This window comes from Oenanthe melanoleuca, chromosome 1A (assembly GCF_029582105.1).
Source record: "Oenanthe melanoleuca isolate GR-GAL-2019-014 chromosome 1A, OMel1.0, whole genome shotgun sequence".
NCBI classification, from domain to species: Eukaryota; Metazoa; Chordata; class Aves; order Passeriformes; family Muscicapidae; genus Oenanthe; species Oenanthe melanoleuca.
The window spans coordinates 9340364-9367569 of record NC_079334.1 but is presented as its reverse complement, the minus strand read 5'-3'; the positions used below and the strand labels follow the sequence as shown (position 1 = coordinate 9367569).

At 42.7% G+C, this 27206-nt stretch overlaps 1 protein-coding gene across 1 annotated transcript in view; it reads left to right on the top strand.

Moving 5' to 3' along the window:
- Window positions 1-27206, top strand: part of VWF (von Willebrand factor) — a 119851-nt gene that overhangs the window by 25348 nt on the left and 67297 nt on the right. Inside the window, exons 10-19 of the mRNA XM_056511678.1 lie at window positions 170-216; window positions 3088-3224; window positions 4549-4687; window positions 5281-5381; window positions 7900-8095; window positions 8731-8946; window positions 14783-15023; window positions 15824-15918; window positions 17604-17764; window positions 24463-24566. Of these exons, the coding sequence (XP_056367653.1) occupies window positions 170-216; window positions 3088-3224; window positions 4549-4687; window positions 5281-5381; window positions 7900-8095; window positions 8731-8946; window positions 14783-15023; window positions 15824-15918; window positions 17604-17764; window positions 24463-24566 (1437 nt within the window). The remainder of the gene's footprint in view (window positions 1-169; window positions 217-3087; window positions 3225-4548; window positions 4688-5280; window positions 5382-7899; window positions 8096-8730; window positions 8947-14782; window positions 15024-15823; window positions 15919-17603; window positions 17765-24462; window positions 24567-27206) is intronic.

Sequence of the window (27206 nt, the reverse complement as noted above, 5' to 3'; positions counted from 1 at the left end):
AGAAGGGATGAAGATATTAAGAAATGAGGTTATGGGAGGTGGAAGGGATGTTGGGGACTGATCTAACCTCTGTGGGACTGGTGACCATTTTCAGTTTTTTGGGAAAAATGTGCAACAGAAGATTTATATTCCTGTACTCTTGCCTAACTTGCTACTATCTCTTTCCTAGCATTTGTCGACGTGGCATATGGATCTGCAGTAATGGGGAATGCCCAGGTATGTTGGCTTTACTCTTTTCAGGTTTTAACAAGTAAGCTTTGCCTACAACCCTCCCATTCCTGCCCCACTTATATTGTTTTTTACCCAAAAAAGCAAATCTTTTCTCTTCCTTGCTTGCTCCAGTACAATCCAGTTGGGATCCTACTTTTTAGTTGTTCTCCTGAGACAAGTCAAACATTGCCCTGTGTGGTTTATGTGTAGCAATAAAAAATCCTGTTTGATGGGAAGTCCAATTCATGCTTTGATTACTTAGTTTGCCAGTTATAAGGGCCTGTATGTTCAGATGATTGGTTTCTCACTCCTGGCTTTCTTTGACCAGATACAATTCCTCATAGTACTTTATTGACCATGGCAATTTCCTCATGGTCATGTTGTGGATGAAGAAGCTACAGCCCCAGGGAGAAAGTGGCTCCCTGCCTTCCATGGGTGCTGATTAGATTGGAGAGGCAGCTCTGCAGATGCAGACCAGGGTTTTGGCTGGATGGGAAAAGAGCAGATTTGGGGGCTTTGGTGGTTTTTTGTTGAGATGAGACTGTGCAACCTCCACAAATTAGGGGAATTGCAACAGTCTTAAGGTTTTCTATTAAAAAGTCTTTTTCTAGTAACATGAAACTTGCCTGACCCATCAATGCTCCATTTCCTCCTGCTTTAAGCCAAAAGAACACTTTCAGTTCAGCACTTAAAGAAGAGGATGGGGGGTGGTGTATGCAAATACTCAAAATGGAGATGGCATTTTTAGTGAGCTGTCCCCTGTGTTTGTTGATTAAGGATCTCTCCAAGTGCAGAGAATCTCACCGTCAAGGACACAGCCCCAGGCTCATTTGTTACTTCTTTTAGCTAATGGGCAGCAGCATGATTACAGACAAGAAATAGGTGCTTTTCTAACTTCAGTTTTTCCTTAAGTTATAGCTTTTAATGTCCTTACTCTCCAGGCTGTGATGAATACTCCATGGGCCAAATTTGTGTCCTTCACTCTGGCCATGTTTTCTTCATAGTGATTATAGAAGTGAAGATAAATCTGGTATTGAGGCTTGCAAACAGATGTTGATATCCAGCTCTGTGCAAGAGGCAATATAGCATTGCAGCCTTTTTCTGAATTGGGAAGCTGTCCCAAATGAGCAGAAGTGGAAAGAAAGATGGCTTATTTTTGTACCTTCTGCCAATATATCTAAATCAGTTTTTTCCTGGGCTTGTTAAAGACTCAATGTTGTATACCTGCAGCTGTTGTACATATGCTTGCTAAAAACTCTATAAACTGTACTGAGACATTATGGGGGGCAGCAAAGCCTCCCAGAGTAGCCAAATTTATATTGTTACCTGTGCTGTTTGTCTCAAAGAAATATTGCAGCATATTTTCATTGTTGGTTAGTTACTACAAATATATCTAAAACTATGTGTTTAGAAAATTTATGTAGTTACTGGTATAAACTTTAAGCAGTTCTGTTTTTCTTTTGGCCATCTTTCTTTTCATCAGGAAAGATTGCTTCATATTATGGGAGTGAATTGCCCAGCTGTAAGTTTGGTGATAAGGTGAATCCACAGCTGGAGCTGGCTGGCACTACCAAGAGGCTTTCAAGCTGATATCATAATGGAAATAACTATGAAGCCAGAAGGTTTCAGGAAATTTAATGGGATGCATTACATCAAATGGAATAGACAGAGGGACCCATAAGAAATTGGCCACAGAAAAGAAATTTCCCTTTTGGGAGCAATGCTAAAGACTGGGACTTGTCTTAGACAGCAGTCCCCAGTTCTCTGTGCTACAAACCTGTCCTCTTGATCCCTTGTTGCAGAGAATGCCCTGGAAATCAAACTCCAAGGGATGGCAAATATCCAGGAGGTTCTGGACTTCTCTTAGTGTGAATCAGAGCTGTGCAAGGCTGGGAATCCTCAGGATCTGTGCTTTAGCACCAGCTGGTTTAAGATAGTAAACACTGAATAATATGCTGAAGAGGGAAATTTCCACATGATGTTCATTAGACAGATGATCTGTGGGACTCAAAGGTAGTGAAGAGAGAATAACTCATGGAGCTCACCTGCCAGCTTGTAACATTTAACCTTTCTCCAGCCTTTGGCTGGTGATGGCCAGTGTAGGACCAGCATCTGAATTTTGTTGTGGATGAGGAAGTGGCTGCCCACCTTGTTTGCCATGGGATCATCTCTAAGTATAATGGTCTTTTCTTACAGAAGATTTTCTCTGCAAGCTCTGTGGAGCTGGAGCCTTTCCATGTGTTTGCATGACAGGGTGTTAAATCCCAGTGGTGGTATCTGGATACTGCCTTCCTGGAAATGAAAAGCCACAACTTACCAAAACACCTTCAAATGTTGATATGTTTAAATAGCTCCTTTTTCTAGTAGAAAGGTGGTCAAGCCCAGCTTTCACATTGTTCTGTGAGGACTTTAGATGTAGCTATTGTAACTACAGAATTATTTCTACTTTTTGTTAGTTGAGATGATGGTTCAGGGTAAAGTCCAACATAAATTCTATCCTTGAAAGGACTCCCACAGACATTATCTTTCAGCTCTTCATTCTCATATTGTATTTTATATTAAAATAACTTATTGGTATTTAAGGCATCCCAACAAAAGAATATAGGCTTTTCCACAGGCACAAATTTCAGCTCTTGACTGCAGTTTATTCTGTGTTCTGCAGCTGTTGTTGGTTCCTCTGTTACTACTGGTAGTGCCTTACAGAAATAAACAGTGAGATAAGGATCTTGTTGGTGCTTTCTGGTCTGTGGGGAGCTTGGGCCTTGTACAACCTGTTCCACCAGGGATGCTCTGCCCCCTCAGATGCTTGTGGGGGCTGAGTAGGATTTTGATCAAAACTGGCATTGGGATGATTAATGTTTTTTTTGCTTTTTCCAGGGGAATGCTCTGTCACCGGCCAGTCCCATTTCAAAAGCTTTGACAACAAGTATTTTACCTTCAGTGGGATTTGCCAGTACTTATTTGCCAAGGATTGTGTGGAAAATTCCTTCTCTGTGATCATTGAGACGGTGCAGGTAACAGCAGCCGTGGCTGGTGCCTCTGCACATGCTCTTGAGAGAGAGAGGGCAGGGCTGTGGGGCTGTGACATGAATTGCAGATGCACGGGCCAACAGAAGTAATTTCCCTATGAGATAATTAGTTTAAATAGCAGATGCAGTCTTTCTCCTTAGTTAATAAGTGTTTTGCTTCTCCTCACCACCATTCCCAGGAGTCTGCCTGGGGATGGAGGCTCGTGATGAGGTGTGGAGAATGGGCTCTCGCCGACTCTTTGCCAGCTGAACAAACAAACAGAGGGGAGGGTGCACCCCTTGCCAAGCACCCTGGCTTCTGATGCCTCCCTAGTTCCTGTGGGGAAAGGACATTTCCTTGGACACCAAGGAGAGTGCACTGGCAGAGCAATGCCTTGTGCTGCTTGCCATTTAGTCAGACTGGCTGGTGAATTTTTTGTACTCAGACAGCAGCTCCTGACTTTCTTTTCTGTCTCCCCTGATGGATGTGTGAGAAACAGCTGCAGAGAGGTGGGAAAGGGAGCCAGGCTGGTGCAGGAAGGGATGGAAACCCTGAAGGGGGATGTCACAGGGAGGTTAACACAGTTGTGAAATGAATCAACCAGTTGGACTTGAGAAAAGGTGAACAAACTCAGAGACTGAAAAGGACCCTGAAGGAAGCAGAGAGGAAGCAAGATGATGGGGATAGAGGAACTATCAGGGAGATATGCAGGGAGAGGTGCAATGGAGACAAGAGACTGATAGGAGGGAAGGGGAGTATCAGCCTGTCCAGCAGCACCAGGGAAGTTGCAGGCTTTGGAGAAATGGGCTGTGGCAGTTCTCCACACTGCATCTGCCTCCTGCATTAGAGAGCTCTGATAGTGCAGCTCTGAGGTCATTGGTGCTTGGGAACCTGCAGGACAGGTTTCCACTGAAACTTCCTTTCGAAACCAGGGAGGAGAAGCGGGGCCCTGCAATCCCTGTTCCTCATCTGGGTATCCCACAGCCAGGAAAATAAACACCCCAGTAGTCTTGGGAATGTGAACAGCATGGCTGTGTGGGCCAGGTGGCCTTCCTGCCCCTGCCACAGCTGTGGAGCTGGTCATTGTCATGGGTCACTCCCAGGGGTCTGGAGGAACACCCACAGATCCCTTTCCAAGTTCTAGTGTGTGATTAGCAGGATAATGGAGGGAAAGCTGCCAGCCTGCTGTTTGTGGGATGCAGAAACCAGATCTATAAAACCAGTGTGACACTCAACACCTCCCAAATTTGATGCCAAAATGCCTTCTGGTACTAAGTCACCAAGAAAGTGAAAACTTGAGGTTTGAGGCAGATTTTCCCTTCTCTGCAGTGTGCAGATGATCCTGATGCCGTGTGCACTCGCTCAGCCTCTGTCCGGATCCGGGATATGGACAACAGCATCATTAAAATGAAACATGGAGGAGGAGTGTCGCTGAATGGACAGGACATACAGATCCCTTTGCTGCAAGGTGTGTTCACACAGGCTGACTCTGGCCAGCCATTGAAAGTCTCCTGCCTAGTAGTGGTTTCAGACATGCCTTAGCCCAGCTGAGGCAGTGTTTTCAAGGCCAAACTCTCACTTGCAGTCTCTTCTAGAAGCTCTGTCATTTCAGCTTCTTTCCATTCAGCAGACACATCTTGACTTGACTCCTCTGAAATCAGGAGAATGAAGCTGGTCTGCACTTGTGAGATTTGTGAAAATCACTGTTGGTCTATTCTTTTTGAAATTACTGTTTTTTAAGCAGAAGCTTGAAATCATGGAATCACAGAATGATGTGGTTTGGACCTTAAAGATCATCTCATTCCAACCTCCTGCCATGGCAGGGAGACTTTCCACTATCCCAGGTTGCTCAGAGCCCCATCCAGCCTGACCTTGGACACTTCCAGGGATGGAGCAGCCACAGCTTCTCTGGGCAGCCTGTGCCAGGGCCTCAGCACCCTCACAGTGAAGAATTTCTTCCCAATATCCAATCTCAACCCACTCTCTGTCAGTGTGAAGCTATTCCCCTTGTCCTGTCACTACATCCTGTAAAAGTCACTGACACCCTGTGGTTGCCTTCAGGTGCCCTCCGTATCCAGCGTGTGGTGAGGAGTTCAGTTCATCTCAGCTATGGGGAAGATCTGCAGATTGACTGGGATGGTCATGGGGAACTCATAGTGAAGGTACTCTTTCTCTCTGTTTTATTTCTGCTGTTTGCCCCCTCTCTCATTCCACCCAAATATGTACAAAGATTTTCTTGTCTGAAGTCAAAAATTGCTTTGTGTTGCATGTTAGAAATTCTTTTCTCTTTTGCTACCCCCAGAGTGTTATACAGGTCCTTTTGTATTCCAGAAACAAACACTTCATCTTATAGCAGCTTGGTAGCTTTTTTTCTCCCCCCTCCTTTTTTTCTTTTTTTTTTTTTTCTTTTCCAGTGTGTGTGCAATGACAGCTGTTATTAACCATGAACAGTTTTGTGTTTCACTCAGCAGATACCCTCCAAACTGGAGTTTTGTTTTTATTTGCTTTGACTGCCCTGTCTAAACCAACAGATGTGAATGACTTAAAAGAAGGGAAGAAAAGGCCTCCAGGGACACAGTTACTCATATTTTCCAGGAAATAGAAATCAGCTCATAGAAGATGTAGTGCGTGCTCCTTCTACCGTGAGGAATATTTGTAGTCAGCCTTGATTAACAATTAGGTTTTGTCGGTGCTGCAGACACAGCAGAGTGTAGAAATACCCGAGCCAGGTTTACTAGAAATGATCTGTAAGGAAGCTGTAACCACAGCCCTGCTGCCTTTGAACCCCCCTTTCAACAGGGGTCTGCTCACTGAGAGGAGTTTTGCCAAGAAAACCAGTTTTCCTGGGATTTTCTGCTGAGTGGTAAATGCTGCCTGCCTTGAACATGGTATTGCTTTTGCATTCTCCTTGCCTGCCCCAAAATCTGGCTTAAATGTCATGTCTGGCACAGTGCAAAGGGTTGTGAAAGCCAGTTTGGAATTGAGTTCAAGAGTTGAAAAGAAAACAGATAAGAAAGGCCTGAAATAATTTTAGAAAGCAAATGGGGGTTTGTGGCTGTTGTTTTGATTTAACCTCTATCTCTGTGCTCCAAGGGTCTAAAAGTTCTTTTGGGGCTTAGAATAATTCACTTCAGTCTCTTGGCATATCTCAGGAGTTTTGGCTTTTCTGAGTATTCAAAGTATTTTTCTACCTGCTCAGAGACCCATATAACCTGGCAAATTTTTTGTCCCACTGAAAACAAACCTAATTTTCTGCTCCAGATCTTCTACCCATAAAAGCTGGAAGTTTCTCCAGTTCTCTGCTTCTTCCCTTGTTAGGCATCTAAAGCATCTCTTTAATTGCTTTTGGAGAGGTATTTAATGCTGGATTTGTAGACTGACCTGTTGCCAAATATTGCTGACAATTGGAGGAAGTGATACACTTCCATTACCTTGTTCTGGCAAAAATTCTTCCTGTGTTCCTCAAGAAGGCTCCCCTTTCTGTGACTGCCTGATATTTGTGATTTGAGCTTCCACTCCAAAATACACCACAATTTGGACTTGTGTGAGTCATTGCTCCATCTGCAAAGTATATGAAAGAGTAGTAATATTCTTAGTAGTAAGATTATTTATCCTCTGATTGTTCTTTTTGATGCTCTATATCTATTCTCTGACCCCTGTTTGAATGCTGGATAGTGTTAGATTATATTTTGGAGAATGCTTTTTATTTTTATTTATACAGAACAACAGTTTTCTTTAAAAATGTGGATTTTTTAAAGCTTTTTTTTTGTTTGTTTGTTTCACTGGTTACTCCTGCAAGCCTGCCTAAACTAGGACTCAACTACATGGATACAGAGGGCTAATGTAGCATCAAAGCTCCTGAGTAGCTGATAGTGTTTGTAAAGTACCAGAGCTTTACTCCTAACAGAAACTGACAGTTCCTACTAAAATAAAAGGTATTGGTGCCTTTGTGATGCAGATGTTGCTTAGGAGATTTCTCCCTGTTTACCTCTAGGTTTAGGGTCATCTTTCAGCTGCCCCTTGATTTGCAGCAGGAATAAAACAGGGTGAAAAGTGCACCTGCTCTGTGGATGGCTGGAAATTTTGCTTTTAGTGTGCCTGAAGTTCGTCTAGGCAGGAGAAATCTATAATGTGGAGTAGCTTTAGGAATATTAGTTTATTCCTTGTTTTATCCAGGGTCCTCAGTGTTGAGGGGAACCTCTCCAATATTTTCTCAATTTTGTGGTAAAACAGTCTCTTTAAATTTCCTTCATCATCCAATTTTCCTTTAAAATGTGAAATGCTTCTAGGTGCAGTGTCTTTCCCCAAAGTACCGTTGGAATTGCATTAAAAAAAATGTAACCCCCACTGTTGCCCTGCTCATTTATATAAATTGAGAGTGAGAACAGGAGAAGACTAAACTGGACTGCTGATCAAGGCATAAAAATAAGCTATTTTTCTCTTAGTCACCCTCTGAAATTCACTCTACTGTGCAAAAATTGTCCTGCTGCTATTTTTGTTAGAAGCTTGAAAATACAGTACAATGATATTGTATCTATAGTATTTTGATGTGTGCTTAAGAATTTTTTTGACTATTAAACTGTGTATGGTTCATTCTTTAAAAAAAACAACAAAAAACCATCTTGCTCTGCAGTGGTAACCTGTTCTGGAAGATGACCAGACTAATGTTTTGTTCCTTAGGTGTCCCCAGTCTACTCTGAAAGGATGTGTGGGCTGTGTGGAAATTTTGATGGGAACAGAGGGGATGATTTTCTTACCCCTTCTGGCATGGTGGAATCCCTTCTGGAAGACTTTGGAAACTCCTGGAAGCTCAATGCAGACTGCCAGGACCTGTTAAAACAAGACAGTGACCCCTGCAATCTCAATCCTCATTTAGGTACTGAACTCTATCCAAAATTGAAGTGTGCAGCAAATGGCCATCTTTCATTTAGATGAAAAACAAAAAAAGGAAAATAAAGAAAAAGAGAAGAAGCTTATATTGTTTACATTACCACCAGAGTGGCTGTAATATATGTTTTTAAAAACCCAATAAACAACAGCAATAAAAAACCCACAGAAAGATTTGTATTGATGCAGACTTCCTAAGGAAAATGTAATATTTTGTGAAAATTGAATACAAAACTAGTTTAATTTTGCAAATACAAAAAGGCAGCAGAAAGCAAAGACCCTGTAAAAGGAATTACACCACCAGAAATAGTGCTAACAGAATATAAAAGCATTGCTTTTGCTTGATTTGTTTTACTAGTGAAACATTATTCTTTCAGTAGAGCTCATGACATATGAGCTATGGTGCTATCTGTGCCTGCCTGATCCTGTTTGATTCTTGTCTATTTTTTTTTGTTTTATTTAGTTTAGGATTTTTTTTTTTTGAGTTTGTTGTTGTGGGGTTTTGTTTGTTTGTTTGTTTTTAATAAAAGGAAGAGAAAATGCTTACTGTGGCTCCTCTAGCTTTCCTTGAAAGCCACTTTGATCGATTGATTCAATGTGAGCGTGTCATTTCTCTCTTTTTAGCCAAGTATGCTGAGGAATCCTGCTCAGTTCTGATGGCTCCTGCCTTTGAACCTTGTCACCAGGAGGTCAGTCCCACTCCCTATGTGAAGAACTGCCGCTTTGATGTTTGCTCCTGCTCCAGTGGCAAGGATTGCCTGTGCTCTGCCATTGCTAATTATGCAGCAGCCTGTGCCAGGAAGAGCATCCTGGTCCAGTGGAGACAATCTGATTTCTGCCGTAAGTGCAATGCTGCTCAAACCCTTTTATTTTCCTCATCCTGAAGGAATTTTTTTCTGGCAGCGTTGGATGAAAGATCTAGAATGAGATGCCAGATTTTCCTTATGGCAAATGATGACAGTAAATCTTTCCTCCACACTGCAAAAAGTGTTCCCAAGGACTGCTCAGCACTGAGGGAGACAAGTGGTGATCTGACACAGCTCCACAGCACTTTTTGCCTAGGTTTCCAATTTCAGCTACTCACCTGGAAACTTTCTGAATGTCCCAGGGTAGGAATCTCCCAAGTGATTTGTAGTAATCCATGAACTGCCTGTTTTTGAGGCCTTAGCTTCCTAGGTCCTGACCTCATCAGTGACTCCTGACTTTAGCTCAATGTGGGGTTATAGAGGAAGCACAAAGGGCAGGGCAAGCTTGTATCAGAAGAGAATTTTGGCAGTCTTGTGGCACCACCCCTGCTCACAGCAGGGCTAAATTACTGAATATTTCCTGAGGTTTTATCCAATCAAATTTTGAATATCTCCAAAAACAGATACTGCAGCCTCTCCAACATCTCTCTCTCTTATCCAGGGCAAGATTAATAGCCAAACTGCAAGAGGCTGGAGCAGAAGAATCCAACACCTTTCATTTCTTTTATTTCTCAGTTAGGTCAATGGGGTAGGAAAAAATCCATTGCCATGTAATTTTGATTGAGCACAGACATACTTTTCCCATAAATATTTGTGAAGTGAATGTTTTTCCATTTTCCTGAGCAACTTTGTTATTAAGGAAAGAAGACAATTGAAAAATTTGGGAGAAAGCATGTGTGCTTGGCATCTTTCCAGATTTGTTCTGATGCTTCTTCCCAAGCAAAGGGTGGGAAAAACATTTATAAACTCAGTGTGTAGAAAGTGGAAAAGAGAGAGGTCTCTGGCCTTCAACCTGGTAGGGTCTGCAAGGTCAGTAACCACAACTTCTGATGGCTGGAGAGTGTTTGCTGTGAATGAGAACAAATCCAGTTTATATTAAACTGCTGCATGGTTCTATAATATTTTACTTAGTTTATGTAAATGTTCAGATAGTGGAACAGTAATGTAATAAAAATCCTTTCAGAGCTCTGCAGGTCTGGAAGCTGAAAGAAAGAACAGTGATAATGCCCCATTGCTCTTTCTGTAATTGAACAAGTCAATTTTCACAATTAATCTTTAATAGTGCAGAGCTGCTTCTTCCTTTCTGTGCATTACAGAGAGCTTTGTGCTCTCACAGAGTGATGATTTCCCTGATTGCAGATCCATCAGCCCCCATTAAATAATCCTGGTGCCCTAGACATCTCCTGTCACATGAAGGAGAGCAATCCCTCTTTTTTAATGTGCTTGAGATGTGAATGTGCAGGTTGTGTAATTTGTGCTGATGGCCCAGAGCCCTGAATGTGTGCTCCACCCCTACCTTCATCCCCAGAGATTCGGTTTCTTGGGAAATGACTTGACAGAGCTAGTTTGCTTGATTTGGAGTGGGTAAGTGTCAGGGAGCAAAGTCATTAGTGTAGCACAGCATTTCTGTGGTGTGCCAAGCTATCAAGTGCATTCAGCTCCCCTATCTTTGATGTTTTCGTTGCAGTTTGATTATTTAAGACCTGACTCATACCCCTGTAGCCCCCCACAAATTGACACTGGAGCCAATCCCTTCATGCTGCAAGGGAGGAGCAGGCAGACCACATTGTGAAGGGCTGTGTCTCTCGTGCAGCTGCATGTAAAAAATTGGGTAAAACCCAGGCTGGATGGCTGAGCCCAGAGAGTGGTTGTGAATGGAGTTAAACCCAGCTGGTGGATGGTCACCAGTGCTGTTCCCTAGGGCTCAGTATCTGGGCCAGTTTCATTTATTATTTTAGTCAGAGATCTGGGTGAGGGGATTGAGGGCACACCCATAGCCACGGGCAGCACCCAGCTGGGTGGGAGTGTGGCTCTGCTGAGGGCAGCAGGGCTCTGCACAGGGATCTGCACAGGCTGCAGCCATGGCCAGCCCAGGGCTCTGAGGGTCAGCAAGGCCAAGGGCCCCGTCCTGCCCTGGGGCACCCCAAGGGCTGCAGCTGCAGGCTGGGGCAGAGGGGCTGGAAAGCTGGGAAAGGCCCTGGGGGAGCTGGGACAGCGGCTGGAATGAGCCCAGCCGTGCCCAGGGGGGCAGGAGGCCGATGGCACCTGGGCTGTGCAGCCATGGGGTGGCAGCAGGGCCAGGCAGGGACTGTCCCCTGTGCTGGCACTGCTGGGGCCACTGCTCAGAGCCTGGGGCACTGCTGGGAACCTCAGCACAAGAGAGACACTGAGGGGTGTCCAGGGAAGGGGCTGGAGAACAAACCTGATGAGGAGGAGCTGAAAGTGGATTAAGCCTGGAGAAAAGGAGGCTCAGGGGGGATCTTCTCACTCTCTACAACTCTGACAGGAGGGGGCAGCCAAGTGGGTGTCAGGCTCTGTTCCCAGGGAACAAGGTGCAAGAGGAGAGGAAATGGCCTCAGGTTTCACCAGGGAGGTTCAGATTAGGTTTTATGTAAACATTTTTCATGGAAATTGTTATCAAGCACTGGCACAGACTGCCCAGAGAAGTAGTTGAGTCACCACACCTCGAGGTATTTAAAAGCCACCTGGATGTGGTGATTAGGGGCATGCTTCAGTGGTAGACTTGACAGTGTGAGGTTAAGTGCTGTATTCAGTTATCTTATGGTCTTTTCCAATCCAAATATTTCTACGTTTACCTGTCTTGTGTGCATATTGTCCTGTGGAACAGGGGAATCAGTGAACAGGTCCCTAGATCTTCCTTCAGATTTTAGGATGTGTTGCTAAGCCCATTATTTTCCTTAATATGGTAGTGCTGGGGCAGTTGGTGGCTTTGATTGCCTTGTGTAAGAGAACTTGTATAGGATAAATCCAAGAGTGCTGGAGTAGGGAATTAAAAACAAGCTCTGAGCAGTGTTTGAGGGTGGCTACAGTGCATGGTAGGCCTCAGCATGGTGGAGAAGCTGTGTTAAATCTAGTCCTGGCAGGGGGCACCTTCACCCAGAGGGGACAACATTTTCACCTTTTGTTACTTGAGGAACTGGTCATGGTTTGTCTCTTTCACTCTGATTTCAAAACCAGCCCACAAAAGCTTTCCCACTGCTTCTCATCTTATTCCTGGGATAGGCTGTGTTTTAGAACACAGCACTGAGCTATTTTGGTTTTATAGGATCCATCCACAGAGACTAGATGCACCTTGCCTTTTCCTCTCATTTCCCTGTCAATAATGGGATAGTTTTCTTTTTTTTTTTTTTGTTTTGGGTTTTGTTTTTTTGTTTTTTTGTTTTTTTTTTTAGTGGCAGTGAATTACACAGTGTACAGGCAACAGAACTCTCCCAGATCAGTTGTCTTGACTTTTTGCTGCTAGAAATAGATGTTGCTGGGAAGGGATATAGCAGTGTATGGGTATGTGGAGTATTAGCATGGCATTGGGGAAGTGTAAAAAACTGGAAAAACAGGGGATGTTAAAAAATTTTAAGAGGTGCATGGGCAAGGAAAATCATAGATTGTTTTGGATTGAAAAGGGCCTTAAAGATCATCTTGTTCCAAGGGACACCTTTCACTATGTTTTTCCATGTCCCTTTCAGCCTGTCCTTGAACACTTCCAGGAATGGGACAGCCACAACTTCTCTGGACAACCTCTGCCAGAGCCTCAACACCTTCACAAGGACAAATTTCTTCCTAATACCTAACCTAAACTTGCTCTCTTTCAGTTTGAATCCATTCCAACACATGCATTTCAAAGCTTTATCTAAGAAAGGAATCTACTGCAAATTATCCATGTGGACATGGAGTGTTACTACTGACTACAAAATGGGGAAGGATGCTGGGCTTGGTTATCACATCCTTTTTTGAATCTTGAAACTCATGTATCCATCTGAGATCTGCCAAACCAGTTCCATGTTTCCAGAGATTCATGTGTAGCAAATAATATTTTTGGCTGAGGCCTCATGGTTGTCCTGCTGGGATGTGCCTTTAGTGATGAAAGTTGTTTTTAAAATGGTCCTCAATCCTGGGCTGTGCCTGTTTAGGGTTTGATTTACTGCAAAGATCAGGTTTGTGTAAGTTAGAAGCACATTTTTATGAATGGCTGTCTAAGACTCCTATAAGAGTGAATAAGTCTATGTTCTGCTCAGTCCAGAGCTAGGAAGCATTGGCTGTATTGATGAACACACATTTCTTGGGCTGGGTTGGGAAAGGTACATTAAGCAGTTTGGGTACAAATCCCAGACTCGGGAGATTTTTGCTCTTAAGAAGGGTTCAAGTCACCTTAGATGCTTCTGGGCTGGATTTTTAGTTTAGGGTGCTACACTCCCATGTATGGGGCTGCGGGAGCCTCCAGAGAAGCTGGTGCAACCATGACTCTCTTGAAGGCAGGAATAATTCTTCATTTCAGAAGAGCTTTGTGAAGGTGGCCACGAGCCACTGGTCAGCACGTGGGCCTTGCTTTGCTAGTCCAGTGAACACTTGGCTGAAGCTGCAGGCCCATCCTGTTTTTCCATGGCTGCCAGAGTTCCCAGGGATGTGTGCTGACAGAAGAGAGTAGGGATTATCACATCATTCTGCAGGAAGGGCTTTCTCTGTAACCCTTTGATCTTGGTTTTAGCAAGGTACAAATGTGCCAACTTTCATTTGCAGCTGCTTCCCTGAACATCGTTCATCACCTTACAACTGTTTGCTGTGGAAGGTTGCTGCAAACGACAGTGTAAATACTGGCTATCAGGAGCCCTGTAAAATTCAAGCTCTTGATAAAACAAGCTTGTTTGCTTGTCTTCTGCAATGTGTTATCATAGCTGCCACCTAGTGCTGATGCTGATGCGTGCAGAGGTGAATGCCTCAAAATCGGCCCTGTAGAAGTGGAGGTTTTATAAACAAAATGGCTCCAAAGGACATAATTAGTCTCCATATAAAACAATTCATCATCAAAAATCATTAGTATCAAGGTTTGGCTCCATGATTGCTAAATTGCTTCATTATTTGCTCCTGTTTCTGTGGAAATCATGGAGTAGTTCTGGGATGTGAGGCTGAAGCACTCCTGTTTTCCAAAGTTGAAAAGTACTTTTCTACTACTTTTCTACTTATTTTGATGAATTTGTCCCTAAAGATGTTGCAAAGGAAGACAGGTGCAGATGTGTACATGACACTTGTAATGCTCCTAATGCATGGGATCATTGGGTTGGAAAGGTCCTTACAAACCATGTCATTCCAACCCTCTGCCATGGGCAGGGACACCTTCCACTCTCCCAGGTTTTTCCAAGGCTCATTCAGCCTGTCCTTGGACACTTCCAAGGATGGGGCAGCCACAGCTTCGCTGGGCAACCTGTGCCAGGGTCTCAACACCCTCACAGGGAACAATTTATTCCTGATATCCAGTCTAAACCTGCTCTATGTCAGTGTGAGGCTATTCCCCCTTGTCCTGTCGCTCCAGGCCCTTGTCAAGAATTTCTCTCCATCACTTTATGGGTTCTCTTCAGGTACTGGAGAGCTTCAGTTAGGTTGGCCTGACTGTGATCCAGAGAATAGCAGAGGTTGTACAGACATTGTTTTTCATGTTCTGGGTGAAATTTTGTGGGTGGATTTCCATCACAGAGGTTGCAGTCCAGTCCTGACATTTATTGGGACCTTCCTTTAGTAAGGTTTTGTTTGTGTGTATATATAAGCAGGCTGCCCTGGTGCTGCAGTTAAGGAAGGTGGGTGTAACAGTCCATTGACGAGCAAATACCTTTTAATCCCAAAATTCCCAGTCTGCTTTAAGCAGCTCTTCCTTTAGCTGGATTTGGATCAAATGCCCTTCTCCCTCATGGTTTCACCAGCAATGGCCTGTCCTGAGGGCCAGGTGTACCAGCAGTGTGGGACGCCGTGTAACCAGACGTGCCGCTCGCTGTCCTACCCGGAGGAGGAGTGTGAGCAGCTCTGCCTGGAGGGCTGCTACTGTCCCCCTGGGCACTACCTGGATGAGCATGAGCAGTGTGTGCCCAAGGCCCAGTGCTCCTGTTACTATGATGGGGAGATCTTCCAGCCAGAGGATGTCTTCTCGGATCATTACTCCATGTGGTAAGTGCGCTGCTCGTAACCCTTCCCTGCACACCAGCACTCCAGTTTTTGGATGGCATGAGTTGGGAACTGGGTCAGTTCCTATTAACTAATTAAAGAAAAGGCAAGATTTTGCCTCCAACAAGCCAAATGGTGAGGTTTTGCTGTTGTATCTCTCTCCAGTTAATTTGAAATGCCACCTTATTCAGAATTACTTGATATTAAGCCCTGTTCTGTGAACAGTTCCTGCCAGTTTGAAATGGAGCTTAATTACTGACAATAGCTACTTTGTGGGCTTTTAAAATGTCACTTTAATGTACTGTGCTACACTTCTTAACTGTTAAAACCTAATTACCTCTTGTCAAAGATACAAGTATTAAAAAGCATTTCTAATTGTTAAATTGAGTAGCAGTACACTTGGAGTGGGAATGCAATCACTGGGCAAGCCCAGTTTTGGGAAGAGTGTCTTCTGTTTTTTCCTCTCTACCACAAAAATCCCAAGTTTCAGGGACTAGGTGGTCCTTTACCTCTTTCCACAGCAAAGCTGACTGTTGTCTTGCCTAGCTTTATCCCTGTGCAGCTGCACTGGATCCAGAGGACAGAGCCAGCAGGCAGCTGGGTTGCCATGCCACTGTACCCCATCAACTCCCTTAAGGGAAGTTTGCCTTTAATGTTGGGAAGGCACAGTGGATGGAAAGCAGCAGCTCAGCCCCACTGAGGTGTAGTTTTGTATTCTGAAAAGTTCCCTGTTGACTACAAATCAGTGTGAGTGAAAGCTAAATGCCATTTCATTAAATATATGCTCTGTTTGTTTTTCTTAGCTATTGTGAGAATGGATTCATGCACTGCAGTACAAACAGAGCTCCTGGTGCCTTCCTGGCTGATGTTTTTGCTGATGAAAGGCCATCTCCCAGAAGTTAGTATGCCTTAAAATATTAATATTTTATTTTGATTTATTTTTCTCTTCTGTCTCTTGGTAGTGTGGATGGAAGAAGAAATTCCAGAGGTTGCAACAACTGTGATATTTTGAGATTTTTTTTTTCCCTAATTTTTTTTTACAGGATAGAAGCAAAAGGGATGAGTGGGAGGGGTGCAGGGTTCACAGAACCTTACTTCTCAAAATTATTATAATTGCAATTAGCCACTGCAGTCTCTCTTGAGCTGAAAAGGTTAAATGATGCCTTGGCAGTGATCTGAGGTCCCCAGTTGCTGTTTGAGGATCCCAAGATATCAGTGACTCATCAATTTTATACCTTCTGATTCTCACTAGTGGGATGCAAACCCTCTTTTCTGGTGCAAATGAGGCTTTTAGTGGCCTGAAGGTTACACTGCTGCCAGGTTTCCAGTGTGCCTTCCAGCCAGCAGGCATCTCCATGAAACCCCCTGGAGACTGACTGGTGCCACATTTCCCATCAGTGAACAGGTTTATCTAACATTTGAATGAAGGCTGTGAGAGGTGCATGGGAACACTTGTAGCATCTAACTGGGGTTTGCAGCATTGGAGAAAGGCCAGCAGTGCTCTGGGATCTTTTGGGGTTTCCCACTGATCCATGGATAGAGCTTATGGGATTGTCATGGGATAGATAGGGGGTTTGAGAATGGATGTGTGTCAGAGGGGAGAGGGCTAGTGGGGCTTTGGGGAGGCCTGGGAATATCCAGGAGCTGGACGTGGTGATCCTTGTGGGTGCCTTCCAGCTCAGGATAATCTGTGATCCCCATGGGAACACCAGTAGAGCCAAACACAGTGTCTTCCATGGCACCCTGACAAATGCACCTGTACTTGGGGTCTGGTGGAAATTTATGGTTGATATGAAATTTATAGTGCCTTGGAGACAAAGAGTTATTGTTGTCTTTCCACCTTCTCATGATAAGCCACCTTCTAGAGGAAAACTCTAAATGCCTCTGTAGGTACAAGGCAGTGACCTGCTTAATGTTGCTGCTAGGACACCAGTGGCAGTGTCACTGTTTGGGTCACCTGTTCTTCAGGTGAAGCCTTCCAGGTGAACATCTCCCCAAACTCTTCCCTTAATGCTCCTAAGACATACTTTTCCTGATAATAGGATGTCAAGATTTATACAACCTCAGAGAGGCATATTGCTAGTACCACTTGAAATAATATCCTGGAGTTTCTTGGGACATTCTGATCTCCTGTGAGATCCTGAAGCCTCAAAGAGTTTGTGTTGAAGCTCAGGGCACTGTTATTTACAGTCACCAATGTAGTTATATTCAGTGTGGAAAATGGGTCTAAATACAATAATAAATTATGCAGTTGCTTCTCAAGAATTTCAGTTTTCTGCTAACTTTGTGCAGTGCCTGGAAGTGTTTGCATAGCCCCAGTGCAGTCTGGAATTACACTTTTATGTTTAGTGCAGCTTTTTTGTTTCACTATTAAATACCTGCTTTTATGACAGCCCAACTGAGGTCACTCCAGGGGAAGTAGGGACTGTTTTCTTTGCCATATCATGTGTAGTGGTGTTGTTCCAGGCTATATTTTAAATTAGTTTTCTAATCAATGTTGATCCACCTTTTAGAAAAATACTATGCCAATAATACTTGAGTTCTAATTGCACTTTTTGTGAACTTTTTTTTTTTTATTTAAAGTAAAAAGGAGTTTGACATGCAGATTCCCCATGGAAAAAATTATTTGTCCTGCCAACAACCCAAGAGCAGAAGGAGTGGAGTGCACCAAGACCTGCCAGAATTATGACCTGGAGTGCATCAGCCATGGCTGCATCTCTGGATGCCTCTGTCCAAAAGGGATGGTAAGCAGGTTTCAGTACAGCAGTGAGAAGCAGGTCCTCTTTGCTTTCTTGCCTTCATTCTGTCCTACCAAGTCTTCTTGCAGCTTGGGAATAAATGGTTGTGAAGTATTGACTGTCAAGTTATGGCTGGCTCAAAGAATATGTTTTAATATATCTTCATTGAAGACGAACTTTAGCTTGTGAAAATAATTATTAATCAAAATTCTAAAGCCTGCTTTGAAGACCAGTTATGTTTTCCTTAATCTTTGGTCTTAAACCCCTCTTCAGTCTTGCTGAACTTTCTCAGTCAGAGAGACAGAAATATACCCATATTCAGGCTTATCAGAAGAATGGAGCACCTCTCCTCCAAAAAAAAAAAAAGCTGAGGGAATTGGGATTGTTCCCAAGAGAAGATTTTGAGGTGATCTCATTGTGGCCTTGCAGTGCCTGAAGGGAGCCACAGGAAAGATGGAGAGAGACTCTTGACAAGGGCCTGGAGTGACAGGACAAGGGGCAATGGCTTCACACTGACACAGAGCAGGGTTAGATTGGATATTGGGAAGAAATTCTTTCCTGTGAGGGTGGTGGGGCCCTGGCACAGGTTTCCCAGAGCAGCTGTGGCTGCCCCATCCCTGGCAGTGTTCCAGGCCAGGCTGGATGGGGCTGTGAGCAACCTGGGATGGTGGAAGGTGTCCCTGCCCATGGCAGGGGGTGGAATGAGACGATCTTTAAAGTCCCGTCCAACCCAACCCATTCTGGGATTCTCTGATCCAGCCATCCTTCCTGCTGGTACTGGTTCCTCTTTGTCAAGTCTCCATCTCTCCAACTGCCTTTCTGTGGGTTGTACCAAATAAAGGTTCCTTATGAGAAGAAGTGTGGAATATGAAACTTGCTCAGATTATTCAGGGGGTTGCAGGTGTTGTACTAACCACACTTTTTCACTTTTTTTTTTTTTTTTTCACTGAAAAGAGGCTTTCTTTCACTGAAAAAGTCCATTGTTATGACCTACTGCAACCTTAAAATTTAATTATTAGTTTAAGCTTTTTCTACCCCCAAATTCCTTCAATTATCTTACTAGAAAAAGAGCTCCTCCCAAATTCTCATTATGCAGTAATTCCTAGCAGTAATAGAAACGTGTATTTGGAACATTGCTACTGTGTTTTACTGATAAACACACATTTATGTAAATGGATTCTACTCCAGAATAAAATGCCAGCTCTAGGCAAAAGCTCAGGCTTGTGAAATGTCTTGGAGGTGAAAAAGAACAGGATCTCAAGTCACCCATAAATTTTCAGTATGATTTTAAAAACAAATGTTACTTCTTTTCACATTTCAGTTTGTAATTGTGTATCCTTTAAGTGAAAAATATTCCTAAATAGTGGAGAGATAAGAAAACTTAGAAAAGCTACTTGAAAAGCTCTCAGAGCTCCAGGGTGAACAGTTTTTTCTTTGCATCTAACATTCAGACCTCTGATTCAGTGAAGAAGCCTGAGATTTTTTTGTTTCAGTTCTGGGGTGTGGTAATAGTATACTTTTGACATAATTGTGGGAGGAAAAGAAATTACTACTCCACAGAAAAAAAAAATCCCAACCCCCAAAACCAGCTTCCTAGTAATTAACTTACATGTTTGGTACAATATTTAATATTCTATTAAGTTGGGGCAAACAATTGTTTCATAAAATTTTTACCAAGACAGCAGTCTTTGGCCTTTTGGAATTGGAAACTGCAATTGCAGTGATGTGAAATACACCCCTGAGTTTAACAAGGTGGTTTGTCAGGTTTTGAATTGAAGAATCAGGCTCAATATTTAAAAAAAAAAAAAAAAAAAAAAAAAAGTAAAATAAATTCTCTGTCCACTAGATGACAGTATGGTTTAATTTTCACTAAACTCAGCCTGGAATTACTTGTTCTCATTGGCTTCCCTTGTGGCAGAGAACAAAAATCACGAGATGCACCAAAGACAGGGTGGGAGAAGCCCGTGTAGAGATGATCTTGTAACCACTGCCATGCAAAGCCAGGATCAGGCCCAGTCTCTGTTCAGGTGTGTCCTGTTTGCCCTGTGTTTGACTCTTGGCTCCACAGGAGCTGCCAGCTCGTTCTCAAAGAGCAGTTTCCTCCTCCTCACACTATGGGATGAGGTTCGGGAGAGCCTTTCTTTCCTTATTTCTGCGCTCTGCGATCAGAGAATGATTTGGGATGGTGACAGGATCTCCTTTCCATCCTGTCCTTTTCTAACACAGAGACTCTGGGAGCACAGAGACAAAGCTCTTCAAAGTCAAATCAAAGTCCAAGTCTGTGTTTTCCAGGCTTGTACAACAGTGGTGAGCAATAAAGGGATTGGAAAAAAGAATTACCATTTTCCTGGTCACACCCTTATTGGTGTTCTGTAATCCTGCCTAATTTACAAGCACTCACAGAGGTGAGCTGCTGTTTGCAGGAAGGTCTGTGGGAAGTAATAACATGTGTTTTACTCAACATGTGTTCCCATAAATATTTGCACATATTATCATGCTGGAAGATTACTGAAGATTTTTTTTTTTCTTCTCACTCTACTTGTGGTACAGTAGCATATGGAATTTATCAATGCTCACAGATAACTTATTAGCTTGAAAACAAAACCTAATTTCTTTCAACTGAAAAATAATTTTAGTTTTCTTGTTAATTTTGACTTAGTATTTTGCATTGTTTTGATTTCTAGCAAATAAAAATGCTCAATGCGTTATAAAAATAATTTTTCTTCTTCTGTCTTTGATCATCTGGAAGGTGGGAAATTCTCCATACTTGTCACCTTTTTGCACAGCAGAAAAGTGAAATCATAACATATGTGCAGAAGTGTGGAGAAAAATATGCTTTCTCAAATTGGTTTACTGCACTTCAGCTTTTCCCATTGGAAAATATTAATAAATATACAAATGGAGTGTTAACCACCTTTCTGGGGAAATAGGGAAGTAGAACAATTGGAGAACACAAAATCCAGACAATCCAAAAGTAGAAAATTAGTTTATTTCTATCCCAAACAATTGACAAAAAAATTAAGATTTAAAAATTAAATGTAATATTTTATTGAATTCTGACTGCTGAAATAAAACTACTTCTAAAACTTTGATGCATTAGTAGAAAAAGGAAAAAAATACAAAAAATACATACCCTAAACATCTTAATCAGGAAAGTTTTGAAGTTTTTTTTTCCTTGCTACCTTTTTTCAACTGAAATTTGCCTGACTATTTTAATTTCTCTGTTATATACTTTTTCAGTGTGGATTTATCCTAAGTTACAATGTCTACATGAGGAGTTGGGCATGTCAAATAAATATCAGAGACCCACAGCTAACATAAGAAAGATAACTCAAGTGTAAACCAGCACATTTTGATCTTCTAACATGTTGTTGACTTTGCACAGTAAGGGTGAGAGGCTGTTTTAGTTAAAACAAAAATTTATTAAAGAAATTGTTCCCTGTGAGGGTGGTGAGGCCCTGGCACAGGTTTCCCAGAGCAGCTGTGGCTGCCCCATCCCTGGCAGTGTTCCAGGCCAGGCTGGATGGGCTTGGAGCAGTCTGGGATAGTGGAAGGTGTCCCTGCCCATGGCAGGGGGTGATCTTTAAGGCCTCTTCTTCCCCAAACCAGTCTCTTATTCTAAAACCTATTAGAATAATATTGGATTCTAATCTGACCCACTTCCTTTACTTAATTCCATGCTTCTTCATACCTTTGGCTGACTTTCCACTGAAATCCACACGTGTGTCAGGAGGAACAGAGCTTCCCTTGGCAGAGGGATACTCATCAGATTGTCTTGACCAGGAGAGTTCAAGGTTTAGGTTCATTGAGATGGATTTCAGGACCATAGGATCTCCTCCCTCGGAGGAGACCCACAAGGATCATTCATCCCAGCTCCTGGCCCTGCACAGACACCCCAACAATCCCACCCTGAGCATCCCTGAGAGCGTTGTCCAAACTCTCCTGGAGCTCTGGCAGCCTTGGGGCTGTGACCATTCCCTGGGGAGCCTGTGCAGTGCCCAACACCCTCTGGGGGAAGAACCTTTCCCTGATATCCACCCTGACCCTCCCTGACCCAGCTCCAGCCATTCCCAGCTCCTGTCCCTGTCACACAGAGCAGGGATCAGAGCTGCCCCTGCTCTTCCCTTCGTGAGGAAGCTGCAGAACTGCTGTGAGCTCTGACCTCAGTCTGCTCCAGCTGAGCAAGTGACATCAGCTGCTTCTCATGTGGGTCCCCCTCCAGGCCCTTCACAACCTTTGTTGCCTCATTTGGACACTCTATAGCAGCTTTATATTCTTACATTGTGGTGCCCAAATTTACCCCCAGGACTCAAGGTGAGGTTGCACCAGTGCAGAGCAGGACAATCTCCTGCTGTGAGTGTGGGTAAGAAGAATCTTAAAGGCTCTGAAACCTTTAATACTGTCCTTCATTTGGCAAGATTTTTCAAGGTTCAGCAGTTAATAAGACAGAGCAAGGAAATGGACATTTCTGTTTGATCCCCAAATGATGAGAGAGCTGGTAGTCAACCACTAGCTATCCCATGGATGCAGAGTGTCATCCTAAGAGCATTTAATGGTGCAAACAGCTGCTGTTTTCATTACAAACCTCTTTTTTTTGGTGTGGTTGCCTCCCCAGTGCTGCTGCCTCCTGTCATCTCAAGCACTCAGGACTGCTCAATGTCCTGTATTAACTGCAGTCTATTGATGGATTGAGAGACTTCCAGAGAGAATCCAGCTGCTTGTGAATAGTGCTCCTGGCCTTGTGGTGTAGTACCACATGGTGCTTGTAGTGCAGCATGGCAGCAGGCTGCCAGATGTGCCCCAGATTTTGGATGGGGTTTTAATAGGCCCAGTAGATTGTGTGTTACTGTTAACAGAATCATAATTAATTGAGTTTTGCAGGGAAAAAAATATCATATTTCTTCTCGTCAAAGTCCACTTAGGGTTTTTGTGTCCTGCTTGCTGAATTCCACCTACTCACTCTGTCAGTGTTCAAGACAAGGTGCTCTTCTCTCTCTGTTGATGATTTTATAGCTGCTGCACTGGTTGTGATAAAAATACTAATACCAATCTGTACCAGTTTTTATGGAGCAAGGAGAAGAGGTTCTAATTCTCTTTTTTACTAACCAGATGTCTAATCCCAAGTTTTGTATCCAGAGGCAAGCCCTCAAGTGTATTGTGAACTGTGTTGCTGAACAGTTTGCAAAAATTCAGAAACGTAGCCATAAGTGTGAGGTCATATTCCTGTTTTGGTTTTTTTTTTTCCTAAATGCCACCAGGAAGGAAGAATAGAAGATATTAAACTCTTCTTTCTGGTCTTCTCTGGTTTTTGTCACCATCCTTTGTAAAGGTGAAGGCAGAGCTGCAGCTCCATTATCTAGAAAAGCATTTCTTTGTTTCCATCTTGCTTCTACAGAAGTGATTTTATTTGGCATAATGCAGCTCTCCATAAGCCACAGAGCACATGGAGCTGCATATGAAAGAAGGGTCTCTGGGCTGTGAAATCTTTTTTATGTATTGTTCCATGTGGCAGTTCTAGGTCCCCATAGGAAAAAGCAAAGCTGTTCTTCCTTATTAACCTGGCGTTCAGACTACATTGATCTCATTGGCCCATATTTAATGGTAAAAAAGAAACTATTTTAATGATTTTACAGAAAGAATTTAAAGTGGGAAGGAGATATTTTGTGACTTTTGAATGAGAAGAAGGGGAATGGCTCTCCATTTAGGTATTCCATGAAACAAGAGCCAAACCTATCCTGGCTTTGCCAGAACTGCTATTGAGTGAAAAGTCAGCATAGCCAGCTTTGGTTTTGTTTAATTCTAAAAATTAAACTAGGGGTCTTCAAAATGGAAAGTAATCACAGAAAAAGAAAACAGAAAAGGAATGGAAAAACTGAATAGTTTAAAGGCATTACTTGTTTTTCTTTGGTTGTAGTTTTTTTGTTTGTTTTTGGGTTTTTTTATTTAAGTGGGACACAAATGATTTGTTGTTATACAAAGAGAAACTCGGGTCAGAAGGGTGAAAGTGAAAATATGGGTAGAACATAATGTCCTATTTCCCAGCAACAGCGCCTGTTGGAGAGAGAGCAGAATAATACCTCAAGTGGACTGATATTTATTCTGCCTTCCTGTAAATGAATAGGGGTTTGAAAGAAAATGAGTGATTACTCCAATTTTCAGAGGAGAGTTGATAGAGTATCGGCTTTGTTAAAGGGCTGTTGTCTGTGACAACAGAACCTGCATTTGTACCTGTGTGGGTCAGGCACTGTGGCTTCTGGCTCCTTGATGTTCCTATTTCCATTTTTAGTCCACCTGGGCCCTTTGTCTGCTTTCCTAGTAGGCCCTTTTCCATTTTGTTGTGTGTGAGAAGCTATTCACCTGCTCTCCATTCTCAGGTTAGCCTGGTTCACTGCATCCTGGACTTTCTCACTGTGACATTCTTCTATAACATCATCTATTCTCCCAGCAGCTTGAGATGGTGGGAGCAAGCTGTGATTTATGTACCCACAAGTCTTTTGTTCATGTACCTACAGCTCTATTGATGGTAGTGGCTAAAAGTATTAGTACTACTGTACCTTTCTTACCTTGGATAGCCTTCATCCTTTCTTTAATTCCTTTCAACCTTTCTTTTATTTTTCATCCTCATGTTCCTGGCTGCTTTCTCACCCTGCACATGGCCATGTACCAGCAGTCCCACGTGGTGACAAACTGTGTGTTCTGCTTAGGTGCGGCATGAAAACAAGTGTGTTGCTCCTGAGAGGTGCCCGTGCTTCCACAATGGAAGAGAATATTCCAAGGGAGAAGCTGTGACTAAGGACTGCAACACCTGGTGAGCCACTGGAAGGGTGTTTTTTTTCTCTTTAGGGGGCCTGCTGTGTTTCTCATAACACCCAAATACTGTTTGCTCAAGAGACCTCTTTTATAGAAAGCCAGTTTTTGCAGCATAGTAATTGCACAGACAGCACATCCCTTTGCACTCTGCATAAAAATCCAATAAAATTCTTTGCAATGTCTGGCAACCTCTGTCTTGTGCCCTACAAATAGTTGAGTGTCTGTGCAACTTCTCTGTAGGCACTAGATAGTGGATTTTGCAACACAAGGTAATTTAGGACCTCTCTGCTTTGGGGTGGGAGGCATGGAGCCTAGGCTTTGTCACTAAGCTTTGCTGTTGTGTTTCCCTTTTTTGTTGGGTGTCTGAAGCCCTTCAAATTAGCCCTTTTCTACCAGAAGTGGGGAGATGCACCAGCTATAGTATGAGAGGAGCTCTTCAGACAAATGATAAAGAGTGAGGAAGAGACAGGCCCAACCTCTTATATCTCAAATGAGTGTTCTATCCATTTATATATAAAATATGATGAAAATAGATGGACAACTGGTACTTTCTTTGAAGAACAGAGTGAGTGCTCTGTGTCTTTCACCATTATCCTGCTTGGTTGCCAGAAAAGGGTTTATAGGTCCAAAGGGGAGTTCTGGGCTGCTCAATCTGCATGGAGGAAAGCCCTCAGCAGAGCCTTTGGTAGGGTACCATGGGCCACTTTTGGCTTCTCCTGCACAGCACATTGGCTGCACTGGAGGTGCTTTGTTTTCCATGTGTGTGTGTGGGGAATGGTGGCTCTTTCCTTTGGACCTCCAAGAGTCCATGGTGCAGGACATTCAGCCACCAGCAGTGTGAAAATTCTGGGTTTTTTTTGAACTCAGACTTGAGAATCTGTTATGCATTCTACCCTAAATGTCCCTGCCCAGCTCTGTGGCAGCCCCAGGAGCAATGTTTGTCATCCTCAGTATGACTGGGTAGAGTTGGGTCAGAGAACCAGCACCAGTGGAGAGTCCAAGGCTTGATTTTTTTTGTTTGGTACACTGCTCTTTGAATGACAGTGATGTCAAGTTTTGCATTTTTAAACTAGTGGGAGCTCTCCTAACTAGCCTTGGATTAAGGGTTTATGTGTGAATTTCACCTCCCAGTGTTTTGTTTCATTTCATTCCTTTGCAGCTACATACAACATTGTGAATCCATGTAATTAAACCTGTTGAGAAATTTGCTTGAAAGGCAAAAAGATGGACGAGAAATTGATGTTTTTGTCTAGATATATATTCTATAACCTGCTTACATTGCATTTGGGTAAAAGTACCTCAGCTGAAGTACAGACACCATGAAAATTTTATTGAAACAAGAAGATTACAGCATGAAACTCCTCAGCATTAAGAAATTTGCAAGATTCCTCACAATAATCATGATCAGCCTTTTTGTTTTCACTTATTCCTATAATCTTTGATCTTAAAGTAGTCATAGCCATGTTGCTTCATTCTTGTAACTGCCCTCTTAATTCTGGCAATACCATTGTAGATTATATTTCCTCAAATACATAGAATTTCCTTCAATATCTAGGTCGAGGAAATGTTAGTAATCAGTCTTTTTCTTATTGACAAAAAGTTCTTCATCAAATTTTCAGTGTTTTCTGTGAATGTGAAAGTAAAGCTTGAAATAAGGTCCCTCCAAAAGTGTCACTAGGGCTTTTTTGAACTATGTGACTTTGAAAAGTTTCCTGATAGTTCTCAGCAAATCTCAAGTCAAATGTCATTTAGAAAGTGATATAGGAAATTACTATTGCTTTGAGAATTAATAAGGATTGAGAGTCTGCATTTTGGAGGTTGAGATCTTCCTTTTCTTTTGTTTTTGCTTTTTGTACTGCTGTTGCAGGAGTTCTCATTCTCACTTGTTCTTAGCCAGATGTGAACACCTGCAAAGGCAATATATGAGCCAGAGGTGTCAGATTTGGCATTTACATCTGACTTGACATATGGGAGACCCTAATTCATGAACAACGGAATGTCTCCAAGCCTAAGCCAGTGGCAAACCTTCTGTTATGCAATGTACTGGGAATTCATTGTGGAGCTCAATGAAAATTTTGGAGTCACACTTGTGCAGCAGTGCACAGCAGAAAATTGCTAATCTGAATTTAAGCACCCCACATCCCTTATAATCTGTCCATGAATGTGTTTACAAAATCTTGCTCTTGTCTAACTATTAGCAGGAAATTCATAGAGGAGAGGGGGCAAGAGGTTTCATCTTACTGAAATTTCATTCTTTGAAGAAAGTGTCTTTCACCATATTTTTATTGTGATGTGAAATGTTACCAAGATTAAATAATATCTATACTCAGGTTAAGGCATTATTAGAGAACTCAGTTCAGTGCCCAGTTTTTCCTTTGGGTAGCAATTTGATCTTGGGAAAGTACTTCAAGTTTTTTAATCCTGAGTTTTTATGTCTGTAAAGCATGGAAAAAATTCCTCTTCCCTCCCCTCACAGAGCTTGATTAGAAAATTCCTGAGACAGTGATGATGTCCATCTGCATTCATGGAGCATTTAGTGGATGCATGTTATGCCATCCTCCAGCAATATATTGCTTTTTAGTTATTAAATTATTAATGGTATTCTAACTCTCCACTGATTTTGGATTTTATTTTTTCA